At 40.8% G+C, this 19,450-nt stretch overlaps 2 protein-coding genes and 1 long non-coding RNA gene across 5 annotated transcripts; 2 read left to right on the top strand and 1 right to left on the bottom strand.

Annotated features, from left to right (window-relative positions):
• The first annotated feature begins 2,106 nt into the window (after window positions 1–2,106).
• RAB9A (RAB9A, member RAS oncogene family) lies at window positions 2,107–15,243 on the top strand. Its single transcript, XM_035330459.1, has 3 exons — window positions 2,107–2,229; window positions 6,394–6,426; window positions 9,376–15,243. Exon 3 carries the CDS (start codon window positions 9,410–9,412, stop codon window positions 10,013–10,015), a length of 606 nt encoding a protein of 201 aa, XP_035186350.1. The 5' UTR covers window positions 2,107–2,229; window positions 6,394–6,426; window positions 9,376–9,409; the 3' UTR covers window positions 10,016–15,243.
• Window positions 3,146–15,243, top strand: LOC118169475. The gene is made up of 2 exons (XR_004752166.1): window positions 3,146–5,942; window positions 11,204–15,243. It is a non-coding gene; the product is annotated as an uncharacterized LOC118169475 (long non-coding RNA).
• On the bottom strand, window positions 14,059–19,446 carry TRAPPC2 (trafficking protein particle complex 2). 3 transcript variants are annotated; one of them, XM_035330737.1, is made up of 5 exons: window positions 19,328–19,446; window positions 19,057–19,166; window positions 17,138–17,282; window positions 16,120–16,205; window positions 14,059–15,469 (listed from the first exon to the last, which is right to left on the bottom strand). In XM_035330737.1, exons 2-5 carry the CDS (start codon window positions 19,147–19,149, stop codon window positions 15,371–15,373), a joined length of 423 nt encoding a protein of 140 aa, XP_035186628.1. In that variant the 5' UTR covers window positions 19,150–19,166; window positions 19,328–19,446; the 3' UTR covers window positions 14,059–15,370. The 3 variants fall into 3 exon arrangements, with proteins under 3 accessions (XP_035186628.1, XP_035186561.1, XP_035186485.1); XM_035330670.1 differs by having other exon boundaries at window positions 19,311–19,417; XM_035330594.1 differs by having other exon boundaries at window positions 19,319–19,378.
• Window positions 19,447–19,450: the final 4 nt, after the last annotated feature.

The following is a 19,450-nucleotide window of genomic DNA, read 5'->3' as shown; positions in this document are numbered from 1 at the left end:
AAACAAGAGCGCTTTGATAATTTCTTGGATTGCTGGGGGACTGCTTGCCACACTCTGGTATTAGCAGAGCAATAAAGGCAGATGACTTCACATCCCCTTGTTTTGTACTGTTGTGATTCAGCCAGGAGATGACAAAGTCATGTTTTATTGAGGCCCTGCTATCACTTGCCAGGATGGGACAAAGTCTCCTTGCCAGCTACGGATGGTAAAAAGCATTATTCATGAGCTGCGTTACACGAGAGCTTTGCTGACACAGAACTTTGTCTTGCATGAAAAACCCCACTGTCCTCCACTAGCCATGGCGATGGTACCCGGCAAGGAGACACCCATCCTTCCGCTCCCGGTGCCACCAGTGCAGGAGGGGTGACATGACTTGGATGGAGACCCCAGGAAGCAGCTGCCCCTCCTGCAGCACCTGGCCAAGGTGGCAGGGCTGGGGGCTGGTGGTGACAAGCAGCCTGGGGGCAGGAGGCTGTGCTGAGGCAGCGCCATGGCCACCACTGGCCTGGGGTGAGGGGAAGGCCTGAGGCACCACTATGGCCCCAAGGCACTGGCCAGGTCTGAAAGCAGAGCGGTTTTGGTGTGCATGGGCCAAACCATGTCTCAGCCAGGCATTTCCTTTGCCTGCTGCTGAGGCCGACCTTGCATGCACAGCCCTGCCAGCAGCAGTGCTCATCTGGGCTGTCTGGCCATGCTGCAAGTACGTCTGGTGATATACACGAATAAGAGTAACAGAAAGAACTGAGGAAAGGGGCATCCATTCCTGACCCTCGAGCACCTGTATGTGTGTTTTAAGTTTAATCGTAACAGTAGCTCCATTGACAGTATTGCAAAAACGCAGTCATGATTACACCATGCTCCTTTTCTACATTATTGAGTGTTCCTATGCAAAAGAAATAAAGGTAAATCTCATCTCCTAAATTTAAGAATTTTGTTCCCAACTTAAATTTTAAAACTTCCTTAAATGTATCTAAATGTCAGAGAACCAGTATTGTCTCGAGGGAAAAAAAAAAAAAAGAGATGGAAAGAGATGGTAGCTGCATCCCCAAAAGGTAAAAATTAATTATTTCCTCAGCCTCCAAAAGCTGACTTTTTTTTTTTTTTTTCTTTTTGAATCACTAAATTATGATCAAAACTTGTGTCATAGGATCATCACCATTTAAAGATGCCGCTTTCTACCCACCCAGCACTTTCTGTTCCACTTCAGTGCTGGATGAAAGCAGGTCCCAGGAAACAAGTACTTAAAACTTTTCAAAGTCCGGCTTTGTTAAGTAAGAACGGGTCCAGTGTCATCAGATTTGCCTCTAGCATGGGTGGCATGCTGCTGTCAGTAGGTTTCCTTTTGATAATACTGAGATCTTGTTTTCCGTTCCTTAGGCCGTGTGGTACATCAGATCCAAACCCCGATGACTGTGCAAGTGGCAAATCCTGCCCGATTGCATCGCCCTTGTGACCCACAGCATGTGACGGCAGTTTGAGCAAGCTGGTGTTTCAGACGCTCTTCCCTTAAGCCTATAATCACCTATCCCTCTTGATGATGTGGGAGCCTCTTCAAACGCACTTAAATACATTTCTCCTCTTTTCATTTTTAATTACAATTTGCCCTGTCCTTGTGACACGTAAGAACACAGAAAATATCCTATCTCCGGTTTCTTTAGGTTTCTTTCCATTAAGTGTTTTTTAGCACCAAGAGGACTTCATTCTGCGTTGCTGCAGAGCCAAGTGTTTGGCTGCTGTTCGCAGTTAGCGTTCTTTGGGCGTTGCTCAGCTCCCTCACGGCAGATGGGTGCTTTTAAACACCTCGACCTGCAGGGCAAAGCTGCCTTGCCATGGTGAGTCTGCTTGTATGGGACCCTTAAGCATGGAGCAGCGACACTGCCGCTGCAATTTACAAGTCACTGAGAAGCGGCTACTAAATGAGGGCTTTTTAAGGGTTAATTCAGAACAGCTGAGGAAAACAAATCGTAGCGGAACAAGGACCGTGCTCCCAAACCCCCCTCCCTCCCCCGGCCCCCACGGCAGCCATTTTCTCCCCCCAGCCCCCTCCCACAGGGACCCCAGGGCACAGCCGCGGCTGGGGGCGGGGCCTCGGTGGGGCGGGGCGGGGCCGCGGCCGTGCTCACGTGACCACACCGCCCCCCCAGAGCCGCCATGTTGTTTCTCCCGTCACGGCGGCGGGCGGCGGCAGCATCGGGGTTCGGAGCGGCGGCGACCCCCAGCCGCGGGCAGGTAGCGCTGGGACGGGTCCGGGGGGCTTCCCTTGGAGGGGCTTCTCTTCCCCGTGAGGAGCCCCGCGGCCATGGGGTTGAGCAGCCGGCGGTGAGGGGACCCCCTCGGGGAGGGCGCCGCGCTCGCAGGCCCGGTGTGGAGAGCGCGGCGCGGCTGAGGGGGCCCCGCGTGACCTGGGTTTAATTTTTTAGCAGCTCTGCTTTTTCCCACCCGGTGGCCTTGCCCCGCTTTGCCCGGTGGGTCTCCCGGCCGCCTCAGGTGGCGGTGCGAGCCGAGGCGCTGTGGTGGCAGGGGACCCAGGCGGGCCGGTGCGGGCTGTGCCGTCTGTCACGGCTGGGCGGGCAGCCGGCGGTGTCTGTGCCAGTGTTCCGCCTTAAATGCCGCCTCTGTAACGCTACCGAATAAATAGCAGCGGTGGTGCCGGGCGGCCGGCTGCTGAAACCTCTGCCGGGGATATTTGTACCACCATTACGCGTATCACATACATATCTGGAGAGCACTGAATTTTACTAACTTAGGAGGGATAGGCAAGCAGGGAATTCCTTGGCTAAATGTTGTTTTGAAGTCAAAGCATCTCTCCGCAGATAGCTGGTATGCAGCCTGCCCCCCTTCTGTTTGTTCTGCCCACAGTGGCTTACTGCTCTGCTAAATAAGCATGTGGTTTTTATTTGTCTGCAAAGTATTGTACAGCACTGACATTGCCAGTGTTTTCATTGGTTTCTTTTTTTTTTTTTTTAAGTGTATGCTGTTTTTCAGGGGCGGGGACGGACTTTTGTGTGTGTGTTTGGTTTTTGGTTTTTAGCAGTTTATAAGGTGATAAGCTGTGACTGCGGACCAGGGGAAAGAGTTATTAATCAGACACATCCCAAACCTTTTTCTGACACTCCTATTCCCACTTAATTCTATCAGGCTGGGCTTTGGCCATAGCCTCATATTGGGAAGATCACATATTCCCAATGTAAGGCTGACCAGTGTGGGCTGCTACTGATAAGAATCCCTGGAGGAAAAGGGAAACTAATGTAGGGGAGAAAGATGAGGACAAATTGTTGCTTGGTAAGTTACTGACAGAATGGAAATAATAATGGAATGGGGTTGCAAGGTGAATGTCAGTTAATGCGATCTTACGAATTCTTAAAGATGTTGGACTGAGTAGCACCTAAGGTTGTTCTGTATGTGGCTGACAGACATTGAATGTTTAAGCTGGGAGATGCTCAGCAGTGAACTGCTGAGAAATGTCAACTCAGATTAAATCAGAGTAAACAAGCTTGCTCATTCTGCCTGAAAGTGGGGAATGAGATAGAAAGCTAAGGCTGGGTCTATACAAGATGAAACTCCCAGGGTTATAAATGTAGGCATTTCTCCTGACAAGTTCTTCTTACTGAGTTTGTGGTTAGATGTAAGTTATAATAAATAAAGTGATTCTGGCAGTGGACGCTGGGATGACTTCATGATCCAACGGTCATGCAGACTAAAGGATTCCTGTTCTTGGCAGCTGCTGCTGCTTTCATTGTCCTGAGTCATGCCAGGCAACTGCTGGAAGTAGAGTGCTGCACAGGAGTTAGAACCTTACAAAAAACGTAAAATGTAACTTTTTGGTCATACAAATGAATAGCAACAGCTTACCGTCAATCCATTTTGCATTGTTTTCATACTACAAATTATTAGGGATAAATTTTAGTTTTATTCTGCTGTTAGGTAGCCAGGCTGCTTATGAGTAGAGATGATTTTCAGATAACTCGTCATCAAATTAATCTATCCAACAGAAAACACAAACTGCGATAATGGTGCAGTGTTGCAATCGTAGATGCAGGAAGGAAGACCTACAAGGTGATTAGGATCTCAGTAGGTCAAGCCATGAGACTGAAAGGCTGCCAGGCTGCCTGAGAACAGGGCCACTGGTGAGTGCCTGCCCATGAAGGGCTGTTCCTATCCACGGCTCTTGTTTGCCCCCCCCCCGGGAGGGGAAGGTTGATTTGGAGGCTGCCTCATGGCCGAGCCTGCAGTGCATTCACAGCACAGATCTTTAAAGCGAAGTGTTTCAAGGTCGAGCGGGCTTGTGGCCTCTTATATGCTGAAAACAGCTCTTACGCTGCTCAACTGGCCAAAGTGTAAAACAGTACCTTCTAAATATGTGGGTGAGGATTAGTTAAGTGGGGGGGAAATATGAGGTATGTTTGCTTCTGTCCTCTCTTTGCAGCTTTCTGGTAACTTAAAGAGCTACTGTAGGCGGTAAGTATAGTTATACTGCAGCAACTGAGGGCTGAGAGTTGTAAAGACTCCACAAACACCATGTGTAAGGTAGTTTTTTAACACTTAGTTGTGGATTTTGCCCATGCCCTTGCAGCTTTGCTAGTCCTTGTGTTTTTTTTTTTTTTTTTTCCCCCAGAGATTTTCCAGAGAAGTAATTTGTCATTATCTGATGAGCCACTGCAACTTAAAAACATAGGAGACATTTTTTTTTCTATGCTAACATGAGAAATACTGTCAAATACTTAGCTAGTTTTAAGAATAAATAACCAAGGGAGTAAACTTAAATTGTTACCACAAGGCAAGTATTTTTGTGTGACTGGATACGTGAAATGTTGGTTTGCCTTTTTTAAACTAGTGATGTCTGATACCTGTGGTTTTGTAAAAGATGTCTTAGCAAAGAAAACTATGAATAGACTTCAAAGCTGACATGGGTATGCTGTAGATGTGTAAGGTTGAGAACTGATAGGAGGTTTTGAAATGTTGGTGTTTCTGTTATGTCAGTTATGGGAGTGCTGAAGTACTGACTGTGCTTGTTAGTGCCTTTCAGATGGTGTTGTTTTTTTCTTTAGGTGTTAACCTTTAACAAAGTTAACTTTGTTAACATTTTCCTCACAGAAGGCTTGGCTGAAAGTGTGTTAGGATGTAAATAAATGTGATTAGGTAAAACAAACTTGAGTCTGCCTTATGCTGTGTTGTTTTTTTCTTTCTCCAAGTCAAACGGGTACTTTTAAAGAACTTTAGTTTTAAGCAAGTATTGGAAAATTGTAGGCCTGTAGTTTAAACAAAAGTATTTAAAGAATGACCTCAAGGACAGCGAAGCGCTTATCTTCAAGGAAAACTTTAGGTTCAGTTTGATTGTGTGTAGCAGATGGTTCGTGAGTGACCACTGGCTGAAAATCATGATAGAAATAATCACATTTGCTTTTAATGGTGTGTTGCTGTGCATGTTCCCACTATGGTAGAAATCCAGTTGATGCTGTTCATTTAATATTTTAAGTGAGGTTGTAGCCTGCTAAAATCAGATATGATGCAGTTACTGTTATCTGTAGAGTAGTGCTGTTAGCCAAAACTTGATGTCAACGCCTGCCTTCTCTTGGCCTTTGGCAGTATGTGGTATGAGCATACCCCCCTTTATTATGAAAATAATTTAATAGATTAAAAGACAAATTCCTAGACTGGTTGCATGTTGCTGTTTTTTTTTTTTTTTTGTGTGTGTGTTGCTTCAACATCCAATTGCTGAAAGAGGTAGCTGCACTCAAAAAGGCAGTTATGAAGTTGTCATGGAATTAAGAAAACTATGAAAGAGAAACACCATTGCCTTGTCCAATAAGCATAAGCTTTGAAGGGCTGGAAATCAAAGATTTTTGTAATGCAAACTGATTTTATTTTTTGAAGTTGCATGTTTTCAATCTTGCCAGCAAATGTTTGGACTGCTAATGAAAATGTTTCAGACTTGTAATTCAGTTCACTGTTTAAAAGGAGGATTCTGGGAGGGGAATAATTAAATCACATTTTGTGTTATGGTGCATGATCGTGTTAGAAATGGCATTTAGTAGAAACTCTTCCCTGCTTTTAACAGGAATGTTGAAGTCAGGGATCCAAGAGCTTATGACATTATAAGCTGGAAGAAGAAATTCAGAAGTGGTTACCAAAACACACCACAGTGGGGCTGCTTTTTATTTATTTGTTTTGGACTTGAAGTTTGGGACTGAAAATTGGAATGAGGGGAAAAAACTCTTTGCAGACTTCTCTGTGCACTAGGTTGAGACTGCTTTTACATTAGATGAATTGTGCAGCACAGCGAGAAATAACTGGAACAAATCTGTCTGTAATTCTGCGGTGTCTTGCAGTTCCTGATGTTGGTTAAAACTATCAGATGCACATTGGAAATTAAGTTTTTTCTTTTGTTTTCAGGTGCTGAATGATGATTTAAACTGAACAATTAAGGTAATAAATCCCCAGGAGTATCATATCAGATATTGTCTGTTTCTTCCCCAAAGAAGATTGTCAAAAATGTATTACACAGATAAGTTTTTAAAATATATTATGGGAGAAATAACATCAATTCTCCAAGCCTCTGGAAGATTCTGTTGTGTTTTTTTTTTGTTGCTGTTGTTGCAGTGTTAAGACTTTGTTATTTGGGGGGGGAATACAATTCCAAAAGTGAAGCTATTTTAGAAATCTTAAATTCTTTTGAAAGATGTTTAAGTGGAAAAAATGCAGCAGCCTACTGTGCTGGAAACTGCCACCTAGGTCCTGGAGATGCTCTAAACTGCATACTTAATCAGTGGGGCCACAGATAAGTCCCTTACAGTAAACAAAACCTGTAAATGTGTAAAGTTTCTGCTGCTTCCAAACAAAAATGCTTCTTACTGCCTTTAAACATATTTCCTTGGAGCCTCAACACAGCTTGTAAGCTCACACTTAAATGAATATTTTTTTTCAGTCATTTAATATTACTTTCAGACTAAAAACTTGACAAAAATGTTAACTGCTGGTGTGGTGGCTTTTCCTTTAGGTAGCTGAATGTTCTGAAAAATGCTATTGAAGGCAGCATCCTGTTGAGATACTTCCTTGTCAGTCCCGGTTTCTGTAGCCTTGGTATAGAAGTACCAGGGTTTGGCTCTAGCTGAAGAGACGCTGTTATGGTTTGTCGCTGATATCAAATTGTGTGACCAGCCAAAGTATTTTTATGGTCATCAGTCTCCTAGGCCTCACTGCAGTAGTTCAGGTAGTTCAAGTTGTGCAAATTAACTTAACAGATCACGGATGCACAAAAGTAACAGATACTGCTTAACAGTTTCCGTACTTTTTTGGTTTAAATTGAATGATTTCATGATAGTAACTGCAGTCTAACCACAGTTCTTTAAACTATAAGAGGTAAAGAAACAAGTGTTTAATACCAGTCATAACTATGTAAGTTGGTTGGTTGTTCACGTTTTGTCTTTTAGGGTATATCTGATTTTATAGGACAGAAAAAAAAATTGTAAGGTGTTCCCTTCAGTGAAGTGGAAAAACAGGGAAACATTCAGTACCCTCTGTTCTCATGAATGCATTATTTATTAAGAAATTGCTACTATGTAATAGAGTAGCTCAAATAACTGGTTAACTAATAGTAGGAATTAGGGAGACTAATGAAGACGTGGACCATTTTAAAGATTTCACCATGAACCTGGAAATCACATCTAGTAACTCCAAGAAGGCTGTTCACGTGTGTTAAATGGGATGTGGTCGTATCCTGAGCCATAGCAATTACCCCATAGCTCTGTGAAAGGTAACTGCATGATTCATTTGTGGTTATTAAGCAATTTTAAAACTGTTGTGATACAAACCTGTATAAGGGATTTATAGATGTTCTTTTTAATTTTGCAATATGAATTAAATCACTTCCTCTGAACAGATTTATGAGAGCAGACATTCCTCCTTGTATTTTGAATTTTCCTTGCACTGAGGCTTTAGATGCTCTCAAACTGTAAAGCATTTATTGTGTTTTACTGTAGACTGTGTCCAACAAATACACATTCGAAGATGGAAAGTTAGGGATGAAAAAAATTCCTGAAATTTCTAGTTCCAATTGTAGGCCTTGATTCTAAGGCAGCGGGCAGTCATATGACTCCTATGCCAGCTTGTATCAGGTATTAATTCCATAACCATGCTCTGTGGGTGATGTATATGCCAGCAACACTAATTACAACTAGCAAGACCACATTCCTTCCTTCAGAGGAGGAGACAGACTGGGCTGCCTATGACCTGTTTCCATTTTAAATAGACAGTTTTCCCAAAAGCCTGTTTTGGCTCAATTACTTTAAGCTCTTTTAGGATCTGGGTGGTGAAGGAGCAGTGGTTCTCCTTGTGTAGAAACTTATGTTTGGGCTCGTTAAAATGAACCTTGACCCCTTAGTGATTCTAATACTTTTTAATAGTATTAGATGACACTAGTGCAAGAAGAGCAAACCTTTGGCGAAAACACTGATGAGTGAACTGCTTCAAATAAATAAACCCTTTAATGCTAAAGTCTCAGTTTAAAAACAAAACAAACAAAGAAAGCTGAATTGGTACCACAAATTCACCATCCCTGAGCCAGCAGCCAGTCTCTTCCCTAGCACCTCTAGGGTTTCAACAGTTTTACCATTGCAAGCCTACACATACTGAGTGATCTGACATGGTAGATTCATCCTGAGTATTTGGCATCTTGAGTATCGTTTGAAGTAGCAGCAGTGAACTTGCTTTTGTAGCAGTTGTAATATAAGTATTCGTTTCACCACAGCAGTTTTGAAAGGAGTAAACTGTAAAATATTGAATGTTTGTGTACCGATACTGTGACAAAAGCAAGTTGTGTAACTTTTAAAATCCAATTATAGCACTCATATTTGTTCTGTAGATTACAGTATTCCCTGCAAATTTATTTTAGTAATTCCAGTAAATCGGCAATAATTCTAATAAAAAATGGTGTCCTGCTTTAGGGATAAAGCCTTTGCTAATGAACTGTGGGACTGAAGTGAGTGTTAGAGGCACGTGTGCTACAAAGTCGTCTTGCTCTGTTCTTTCATGGCTCTTTCAGTGAACATAAATGAATCCTTGCACTGATCTGCTGTAATACCCCTTCTACACAAATGTTGGAGGCTTTCTGGAGAGAAGTGTTTTAAGTGACAGACGAGTAAATCATGCAGTGCGCTGCTTACGAGTGCCATGCAGGCTGAGGTCTATGCAAGAGACAACTCTTAAATGTTCTTAAGTGGATGCTCTTACTATGAGTACCTACACTTTGCTTAGCATAGTTATCTTTTTTTTTTACATGAAGCTTATTTTGGAGGACTTTTAGCACTTTCTAGATACTTGTGTATAAAAATTTGTGCTCACAACTTTCCTTTTTAACCATTTTCTTGATCTTTACAGGTCTGGGAAACTAGGAGGATCTCTTCCTGTAACAATGGCAACAAAATCATCACTGCTTAAAGTAATACTGCTAGGAGATGGTGGAGTTGGGAAGAGTTCTCTTATGAACAGATACGTCACCAACAAGTTTGATGCACAGCTGTTTCATACAATAGGCGTGGAGTTCTTAAATAAGGATTTGGAAGTGGATGGACACTTTGTTACAATGCAGATATGGGACACAGCAGGTCAGGAACGTTTTAGGAGCTTGCGGACTCCTTTCTATAGAGGTTCTGACTGTTGCCTGCTTACCTTCAGTGTGGATGATTCTCAAAGCTTCCAAAACCTAAGCAACTGGAAGAAAGAATTCATTTATTACGCAGATGTCAAGGAGCCTGAAAGTTTTCCATTTGTAATATTGGGTAACAAAGTTGATATCAATGAAAGGCAAGTGTCTAGCGAAGAAGCCCAAGACTGGTGCCGGAATAATGGTAATCATCCCTATTTTGAAACCAGTGCAAAAGATGCCACCAATGTTGCAGCAGCCTTTGAAGAAGCTGTTAGAAGAGTTCTAGCCTCTGAAGACAGATCGGATCAATTTATTCAAACAGATACCGTAAACCTTCATCGGAAACCGAAACCCAGTTCATCTTGTTGTTGACTTTTTTTTGCCAAGTTACTTTTGACGAGCTGGCTCTGTAAGAGGGTGGGAAAGGTGTCGTAGATAAAGTAGCACATGGGTTCCACTCTAATACTGAAGTTGTAACATTCTGCTGCTTTCTTGAGGGAGCAAAGGGGAGCAAAAGAAATTCCCATTCATGAGTGACCCATTATTGAGATAGTGATACTTCCTATTCAGGAAGGTGTCAAGTAAAAATGTTAATATAAGAATGTAATTTGCCAACTTTAATCAAATGATAAATACTTTGGTTATAATTAAAACTTGAAGTTCTAAAAGCACTACTTTAGAGAAACTGTTCTGAAATTCAGACACAAAGAAACTTTTATATGTATATATATTTTTATGAAATCAGCATTCCATTTTTGTTTCACTAGAAGTCAGTTTCTTAACAATGCTAGATATTAAACATTAGTCTCACTACATTCCTTTTGATGTCAGTGGTACTTCATCTCTAATATGTTTGCTGTAAGTTAACATAAATTACCTTCAGGTCTTCTGTAATTGCCTAATGTGTCACTATAGGTCTGTAAGTAGAAGATAATTTTCTTACTTATTTCATGTCCGTTTTCCTTTCACTTAAAATTCTAAAGCCATACTAATTTTTCCAGCTGTTTAATGCAAAATACTGATTTTTTTTTTGAAGTTAATATGTCTTTGCCTTAAGTCCCATTCTGACATGTTTCTGATCAGTCAGGTGGAAAAAAATCTGGATAACTGAAGTATAACCATTTTTAGTTATGGAAAAGAAAACGTTATTCATTCAGCTTTAATAGCACTTGAAGGGATCAATGTTAAGGCAGATATCCAAGAAGACTTTTAGTATGCAGCCTTAAAAGTTCTGAACTCCTTGTTCTGTTGACCTGAGCTATGAATGTGTTTGTGATCTCTGTACTGTGAAACTATGGATTGGCAATACATAGAGAACTCAGGAAGCTCTTAACTTACAGCAGATAGTGACAGCTTTCAGCTCTAGTACAAGCAGATACCTGTAGCTAATATCTGAGCTGAATTTGATCTGTATTTAATTTGCCATTGTAGGGTATAGATTTAAACATTTAACGGTCTTTAATATTACTGTAGTCATTAATTGACAATGAATAGAAGCCAGTTTCATATTTAATGGATAGTCTTTCTGCAGTAATGCAGGTGAAACCACACGTGTTTGAGGCTCTATTGCTGTTAAATGGTAGAATACTTCTATGAGAAGTTGTTGAAAGCTGGCTCTCGGAATACTCAATATCCTTATAACAGCAAACTCAATAGTGCACTATTGCTTCAATGTGTAGTCTGACTACTAACAGGCATGCTTGTGTACACATTGTAGACCTCAAAAGGAATTCAAATGCCTACAGGACAGGCCATGTTATTCATTAAACAGACTCTGCTTTCTGTACTGCAACACTTTTGTTGTAATAGAAAAGCTTTTCTGGATAGTACAGTAATGGCAGGAGTCTTCTCTTAACCTATCTGTTCACTCTGTACCAGATGTTATTTGGAAGTAAAGCTTGCAGAATTAACTTCACGTTGCTCTTACATGCTTAGAATTTGGAGTATTTTGTATATTTGCTTGAACCTGTTCAGGACCGTTTTGCTCCATGGATCTGCTGCTCCTGCTTAAAAGTGACATCTTTTTTTACTAATTGTACATTTAACATCTACTTAATTCTTACAATCCTGTATATACAGCAACAGAATTTTTTTAAGCTTCAGTCACCAAACTGCTAAATGTAGGTTGAGCTGCTACTTCTGTAGTGTTTAGATTTCTAGTCAGCGAATGAAAGATCTGTGAAGAAATAAAGAATCTTAGCTAGATTCTTCCTAACCTTAAGTGGAGAGAGCTTTAAAAACTAAGATTGCATGCATTAGGGGCCACTAGACTCATGACAGGAAATTTGTTGTAAAGTATTTAAGCTTCCTTGAACCTTCCTTTTAGGGGAGGTGAGGTTGAAACAAAATATTAGATTGTTACCATTTGAGTACTACAGATATTTACATAAGATCCCTAAAAGGAAACAAAGGATGAGAACCATTGTAGTAGTCTTTTCTGCTGCCTCATAGCCCACCTCTGTTTTCTCCTCTGTACTCTTTCCACATGACATCATGGTTACTCAGCCTCTGTCCGAGAAGCAGGTTTAATAAAGTTAAATATAACTTAATTCAATAAAAGTGCATTGTTTGTGCCATGTGAACTGCTGTCCCACAATTGTACACTAATCACAAAAGTAGTAAAGGAGGTTTATGTGCTATAGTAAGACTGCAACCTATGTTGAGGTCAGGCTTTGGTGTGAGAGGGAGACTGACACATAGTTGAAAGAAGTAATAGTCCTGTGAGGAGCAGATGTAGATAATGTGCCAAAATAATATCTTCATAATACTTAGTAACAAATGCATTTCTGTACTTTGTGAAGGCTTAATATTTATTATTCAATATGAAGATACGGTAGGCACTTGTGGTGTATGTTTGAATTCGCTGAATCATCTCAGGTACTAATGTACCTCAAGTATTAGAGGGTCCTGTTCGCAGTATTTCGAGTTCTGTGGTGTGAGATACATGCAATAAATCCAGGCCTCACTTCAAACAAGGAGGAAAAAAGTTCAACCAACAGCCTTGGTAGAATATGGTCAAAAAAGGTGGGAGCCAGAGTAAAAACACTGTTATGGCAAATGGGTGGGATTGATTGTAAGCTATGTATAATGGAACAGACATAAAAATAGGAAGAAGATGGAGCACAAAAGACTGCTTCTCTGCTTAAATTGAGCAGTGTACAATAGCAAGGACACAGCTTAGTGCCCATCTTCCAGCAGAGTACCTAGATGCTTAGTGCAAGACTGCTGCCAGGACTGGGCTGCTTGTGTTAGCTTTTCTGTTCCTTAAACTGATTTTGCTTTACTTTGAATCTGTTAACAAGGGCAAGTTCAATAAACAGTAACGGAAAATTGCAGAAAGCTAAGTCTAGGAGCTCTATTTCCTGCCTAGTTTTATGGAGGCTGATTCACATTCTTAGCCTGTGCTATTGTTCTTATTTCCTTGTGCTTAATTTTTCAACCATGTGGGATAGTGATGGTCCCTTCCACTTGCAGAACATTTTTGATTCCTTTATTGCATAATACAGGTTACTTGCTACTTTCTCATCCTGCAACTGACTTCACTTGAAGTTGTATTCCCAAGCTGCTTGGACTGGGTTTGAACATAACACAAAGGATCTCCACCCTTGTCCACTGACCTTCATATTGTTGGACATGATAATTGCCTCGTGCATGCTAAAACTGCATCTTTCAGACCTTGAGCAGATTTGCGACCATACTTGAACACAAGATAACTGCTATCTGCAAGTGGCAGGTAGAAATCTCTCAGCTTATTGCAGAAGTTGCAGCACAAAGGTACTCAGTGCACAAGAAATTACAGCTACCTAACAGAGGTTCTTTAGAACTCTGTCCAGAGACAATGTTCTTCCCTACAAACCCTGTAACGATTAATGGGAAGAATAAGTTCCCTTTCCCGTGGCCAATACCAGTTGTTTTCATGAAGTCCAAATGGGCCGATGAGACTGCCTTTCCCATTTATAGTTCCTGGATTCCTTTTTACTGTGTGCTGGCATGAGACAGTACAATGATCAAAACTCACCCTTTTTAAAAGGAATGGAAACTTTTAGTACTAATCCTTTGCTATAAGTTTTATTCTTGTCACATGCATAATTATTTAATGCATTCGTTTCCTTAGTGGACCTTAACTGCTTGTATTTTCCCCAACCATCGCACTACTGTGGAGGTGACAGGAAACAGCCTAACGGCAACCTACTGTGCAGATAAAAATGTCTTATCATGTGTTTCTAATGATTTCACGTGTACCTAAAGAGAATCAGTTTGATTCTGAAAATACTGTAGGATGCAGTTTTTAGAAAATACTACTGCAGCCAGGTATTCTCATCTTCACTTACCCCCCTACCAGTAAAGGTAAGCCTTATCACAGTCATCTACTTTGCTCCTAAATCAATTCAAGTACAGTCAAGAGGCATCCATACTGCGTTATTCCACATTTTATTTAAGGTAAATATCAGAAATCATATATAGTATACTGTTGCTTTTCTCATGGAATATTTTACAACGACACTTTAGCAGTAAATGTAGATTACAAAGAAATAATGACTGGGTGTACATTTAAAGCACCTATACACATGGTCCCCTTAATTATACAAGCTACATAAAATGTACTTTTTAGAATAGCATGCCACTTCCTTTGGAAATCCCATTTTAAACACAAAAGTCCAAGAAGATAGTTCTATATAGATTTGCTGCATAAAGAAACAGACTATGTAAAAAGATGGTGAAATCAACCAAGATAGGTACATATATGCTAGATGACCCATTTAAAAATGACTATTTTGTAACGATGGTAAGTTTTGCAGAAGACCACCTAACTACATTTTACAATGAGATGGTAGCCAGACAGGCCAAGCAATGCCTTTCTGAAACCCTCATCAAATAGAGTTTCATGGTTCAAAGATCCTAGTCTAAATATATTTTCAGAAAGAATATTTCAGCACTTGCAAAGATAATGGAAATAACGTGGGTTTGAATGCGTAAATTTAGTTGTGTTGTTGTTCCTCCCCCCCACGTATGAATTAGATTTAAAGTCAGGGCAGAGAGAGCTGTTGCGATCTACTTCATTAACTTAATTGATGTAACACTGCAGCTAGACATGTATTGCATGAAACATCTGATAAATTTGCAATTTTAAGCTTTAAAACGTGCAAGTTTTTACTTTAAAATTGCTGAAATACCAAAGAGAAAGCTTTGCTGATGGATCCTTTTTATTTAGCATTTCATAATAAATATATTACACATTGCAATATTAATATAGACTTCATTTAATACTGTGAACAGTAAGGTTAGTCTGCAGAGTGAGTTCTCTAGCAAAGGACTCTAAGTAGAAAGGTTTATAGCAAAATTCAACCACTTTGGCCAAACAATCAAAAAATCCCTTTTGCTCATATTAAATCAAATGACTAGAGATAGCTAACATTTAGATCTGATTTCCTCCCACCCTGTATAAGAGGCTTATCTTTTGCACATGCATTGACTCCTATGTCTCTGTACCTATTCAGCCCAGACATTTTAAAACTTAGTTTTCCTAAGACAGAAGGAAAACTTCTGAAGGTACATTTTTGATCAGAGCAGCTGGCTGTTTTATCTGTATCAGCAAAAAAGCTTCTTCAGCATCCAATTTGTCAGTCTTCAGAAAGGTGAGTATCAAACATGCTGGGAACTAACCAGAAGAACTACAGCTCAAAACAGGAAAGTACAAAAAAGCACTCACTCAGGAAAGCTATTTTTTCAGCTTAAAAGGTGTTTCTTCCCAAGGAACTGCACTTTCCTTTCAAAAGCACTGGATCGAATCGGTGAATTGAGTTCATAAAATGGATTCATTGCAAACTGAGGAAAGAAGAACTCATAAGCACAATGTCCAGAACTGGAAAATGTTATTTGAAATGAAAACTACTAATGGCTTTCAGCCTAAGTAGTGCCATTTAAAAGCATAGATCTCCTAAGCAGTCGTATGTTTTCGAGGTCCCATATTATGTGCACAGCCATCTCATAGTGAGAGCTCCTAAGAACAAATCCATCATGATGCTGATGGAAATTTGTTTCAGAAGTTGTCATCATTTGAGTAGCTGTAGGAGGCCAAGCTGGCCATCAAGGCTCGCAACTGCCCCATCTAGTAGAAACAGCACCAGGATGTGGCAACATGGGCAACTTGTGAGGAGAAAAGCACCTTGACAAGACTTCCATGACAGCCCTTTGCTTTCATTATCACATTAGTGACATAACACTGCCCCAAATTGCTGGATTAAAATTGAAAATAAATTTGGAAGGAGCAAAACCTGTAACAATTTAGAAACATCTTTTCTGTTTAACAGAAAATGCACCCTTCATGTCACACATTACCAATGTGGACAGTAAGGGTGCTTCTCCCCTTACAGAGGTCCACCATAAGAAAATGTAATTATATAGGGATGCCTGAGCATGAACAGCAGGATATATTTAAAAGTACTGCCACAAGATTGTAAGAAGGTGGTTCTTACCTTTATATATAACTCATATACATCATTAAAGAAGTTCTTAATTCCATCTTCTTGTCTTACATCATGAAGCATTATAAATCTCATATGTAAAACAATTAAGGACAATTAACTTTTACAAATAAAAGAGACAACATTTAGCATATTCTGAAATAAGCACTTACACCTAATTCTGCATATACCTAAAATACTTAGCTGTACATGGGATGATTAAGGTTGGAAGAGACCTCCAAGATCATCTGGTCCAACCCTACCACCAATGTCACCCACTAAACCATGTCCCTAAGCACCACGTCCAACCTTTTGTTAAAAACCCCCAGGGATGATGACTCCACCATGAAATAGAGGAGACTCTATAGGAGCAAGCATTTAAAGAACTAAACGAAGCACTGAAATTTAGAAAGCATTACATTTCCATTTATATTTTTAAATTTCCCTAATTGAAAACAGAATCACCTCTCTATTCAAGATCATTCTTTTTAAAACTAGACAATTCTGAATATCAATGATATTCTCAGTACCTTTCCCATACATTCCTGAAATAAAATGAATGTTAGTTGCTATGTGTAACAAATGTTTCACGATACACGCTCTTAAGGACTATCTACACCTACGATCAAGCCTTGACACTGTATTCTCAAGATGTGTAAGATTGACATCAAGTATGTTTATCCCTACTTCTCCTCTTTAACACTATCTAAGGAATATAAGCAGAGAATCATGTATGCTTGCTCAGACCACATCATATTATTCCTCTCATGCTTTTTTCCCTCTACTCTCTGTGAAATCCACATTTCATTAGGCTATTTCAGGTTCTCCAAAAGAAAAAATCCATCTTTCTAGTTAGTTCCAATCTTAAAGAACTGCTGTGCTTCCCAACTTACTTCATCCTGAAGATGGGAACTCTAACAATAATGGTGGTGAATAGCCAGAGAAATCTGGTACAATGTCATTTCAACTCACTTATCACTTTCGGACAAAAGGCTCAATAAATACAAAGAAAGAGACAAGAAAAGGATATGTCCAGCCGTGACAAAAGCAGAAACAAACCATTCATTAAATTTGTCCACAGTCTTCAGGTACATGTTGTTAGAAAGCCACATGTTCTCATCTACTAGGTCAAGAGCAGCATGGGCAATGAACTGGTTGAGATGGCGATGATCATCCTAATACATTTCCAGAAGACAGAGAATTAGTAAGTAATTCAATAAAGGGAGTTAAATATAAATAATAATTTGCTCAAGCTTGTAAGCTAGTGCTCAAGTTACAAAAAGTTCTATATATCCTTATTTCTGCCACATATTAATTAATCCTGGAGTTAAATGAAACCAGTATATTCTGTCATGATACTTGGTTTCAAGGGAGAGAAAGGGCATGATAATGAGGTCATCATAGAAATAGCCTGAAGACAGAGTCTGGTGGGCAGAGCGGGAAAGCAGAGATATACATAGATCAGACAAACTGATAATGTCACTAAATCACTAATTTTTTTTTTTTTTTTCCCTCTCCAGGGTACTTGCCTAGAAACACTGGATTTTGCTTTATTGTTTTGGGGGAGGGGGGTTCTTTATCCTCAGAGCCTAGTAGGGAAAAACATCCTGCAACTGGTATTAAATATATGCTTGCAGATATAAATTGCAACTCTTCCTATAATAATCATGGCCTTCACAGAGTATCCACAGTACCCTAACACTACAAGAGCTGTGCCAGGAAAGAGTCATTTACTTTGTGTACTACCCAGAACCCTGAAAGACATCTGCTAAGAAGAAATGTAGGACTAAATAATTCTGTAAGCTCTTACGTAAGTAGCCTTGCGCTGTTTCTTATAATACTGCGATGCTGTTAAAACAACAACCTCACACCTCTCAGTGTGCTGCTTTTCGCCTGCCCAAGTCAAGCTTAGCTCAGTGCATTAACAGCTTCACCATTTCCACGCTGAGACTGAGACTAAGTAGTGAAGTTTAAAGGGCAAAAGCTTGTGCTTACATGTACATGCCCTTAATTCACCCTTAAATGGCATGTCTCAGAAATGGGAGCGGTAGTTGCCAAAACACATTAATGTTGCCTTGTTTTTCTTCAGTGCACATCAAGTTTATATTCTCTCTTAGGAGAAAGTTCAGTACTACAACCTTAGTCAGACAGGAATAATTTTTCCACTTTCTGACATCCTCACACTTGCTAAATCTAGTCTGAATAGTCCTATTTATGATCTTTTGCGATATGCTATTACAAATTACAAACACCACTGACAGCGTGTGCCTCCACTTCTTGGTATGCGTGCACAAATGCATGCACTTTTGTTCTGAAGTCCATTTTTTTCTTTGATGTAATACCAGAAATAATAGATCTGTAGATCTGCTGTAGATCTGTGTTTTTCTTGTTGTTTGTTTTTTGTTTCCCCCCCGCCCCCGCTGGAAACATTATATATTGAGTAGTTTTATATTTCTCATGTTCTCAAGTATATTTATCACTAAAAGTTTTAAACCATCCCCACCTAAAGCAGGCATGAGTACTGAAGGTAGTTTTAAAAATACTAATTTATTCCACCAAAAAATAAATAAATAAAAAATGGAGCTTTCACACTAGTTCTTTCCTTCACCTTATTATTGTGAACAGATACCTTAAAATAGTGACACTAAAGAGCAGTGTATAACGAACTGCTGTTATAAAAGCAGCACACGCTACAAGCGATGACTGAAGCATGACCGGCATATACATCCTCCACAACACAGCCTCAAACATTTAAGGAAACGGCGTTTTATGTAGAACTACTACAGTCTGGCAAAGATTTTTGAGGAGGTTTAAGTACTGCAGAGTTCTGCTCCCTGCCACGCCGTGCCTGTACCAGAAGAAAGCCCTGGAGGCCAGCAACGCCTTCGGCAGCGGGTGGCTCTAATTATCTAATGGGGGGGAGAACAAGGCGATGGGGGAAACACGCACCTTGGACTCGGCTTTCCCGGGAGGCAGGAACTCCATCTCGAAGACGGGGTTGTCGTGGTGGCCGACTATCACGAAGTAGAAGCTGCCGGACATTCTCCACAGCGGGGCACCTCGGGGGGAAGGCAGGGACCTGACGCAGGCCCCACAGCGGGGGCCGCACCCAACGCCCCTGGGGGCCGCAGCCACCTCACGAAGACGACCCCGACCCCACCGCACCACCAACCTCGACCCCGACCCACCCCGGGTCCCCTCACCTCCTTACCGGCCTTACCGGCCCGAACAGCTCCCAACAGCTCCCTTTGGCCGCCCGGAAGGGCTCGGCTCGCATCCGGCGCCGCCGTGACGCCATGCCGGGGAGGCGGGGTGCCTGCCGCCGGTGACGGCCCTTTGGGGG

Source organism: Oxyura jamaicensis, chromosome 1, assembly GCF_011077185.1.
Source record: "Oxyura jamaicensis isolate SHBP4307 breed ruddy duck chromosome 1, BPBGC_Ojam_1.0, whole genome shotgun sequence".
In the NCBI taxonomy this organism is placed as follows: domain Eukaryota; kingdom Metazoa; phylum Chordata; class Aves; order Anseriformes; family Anatidae; genus Oxyura; species Oxyura jamaicensis.
The sequence above is the reverse complement of the archived record's forward strand: the minus strand, read 5'-3'. Positions and strand labels throughout refer to the sequence as shown.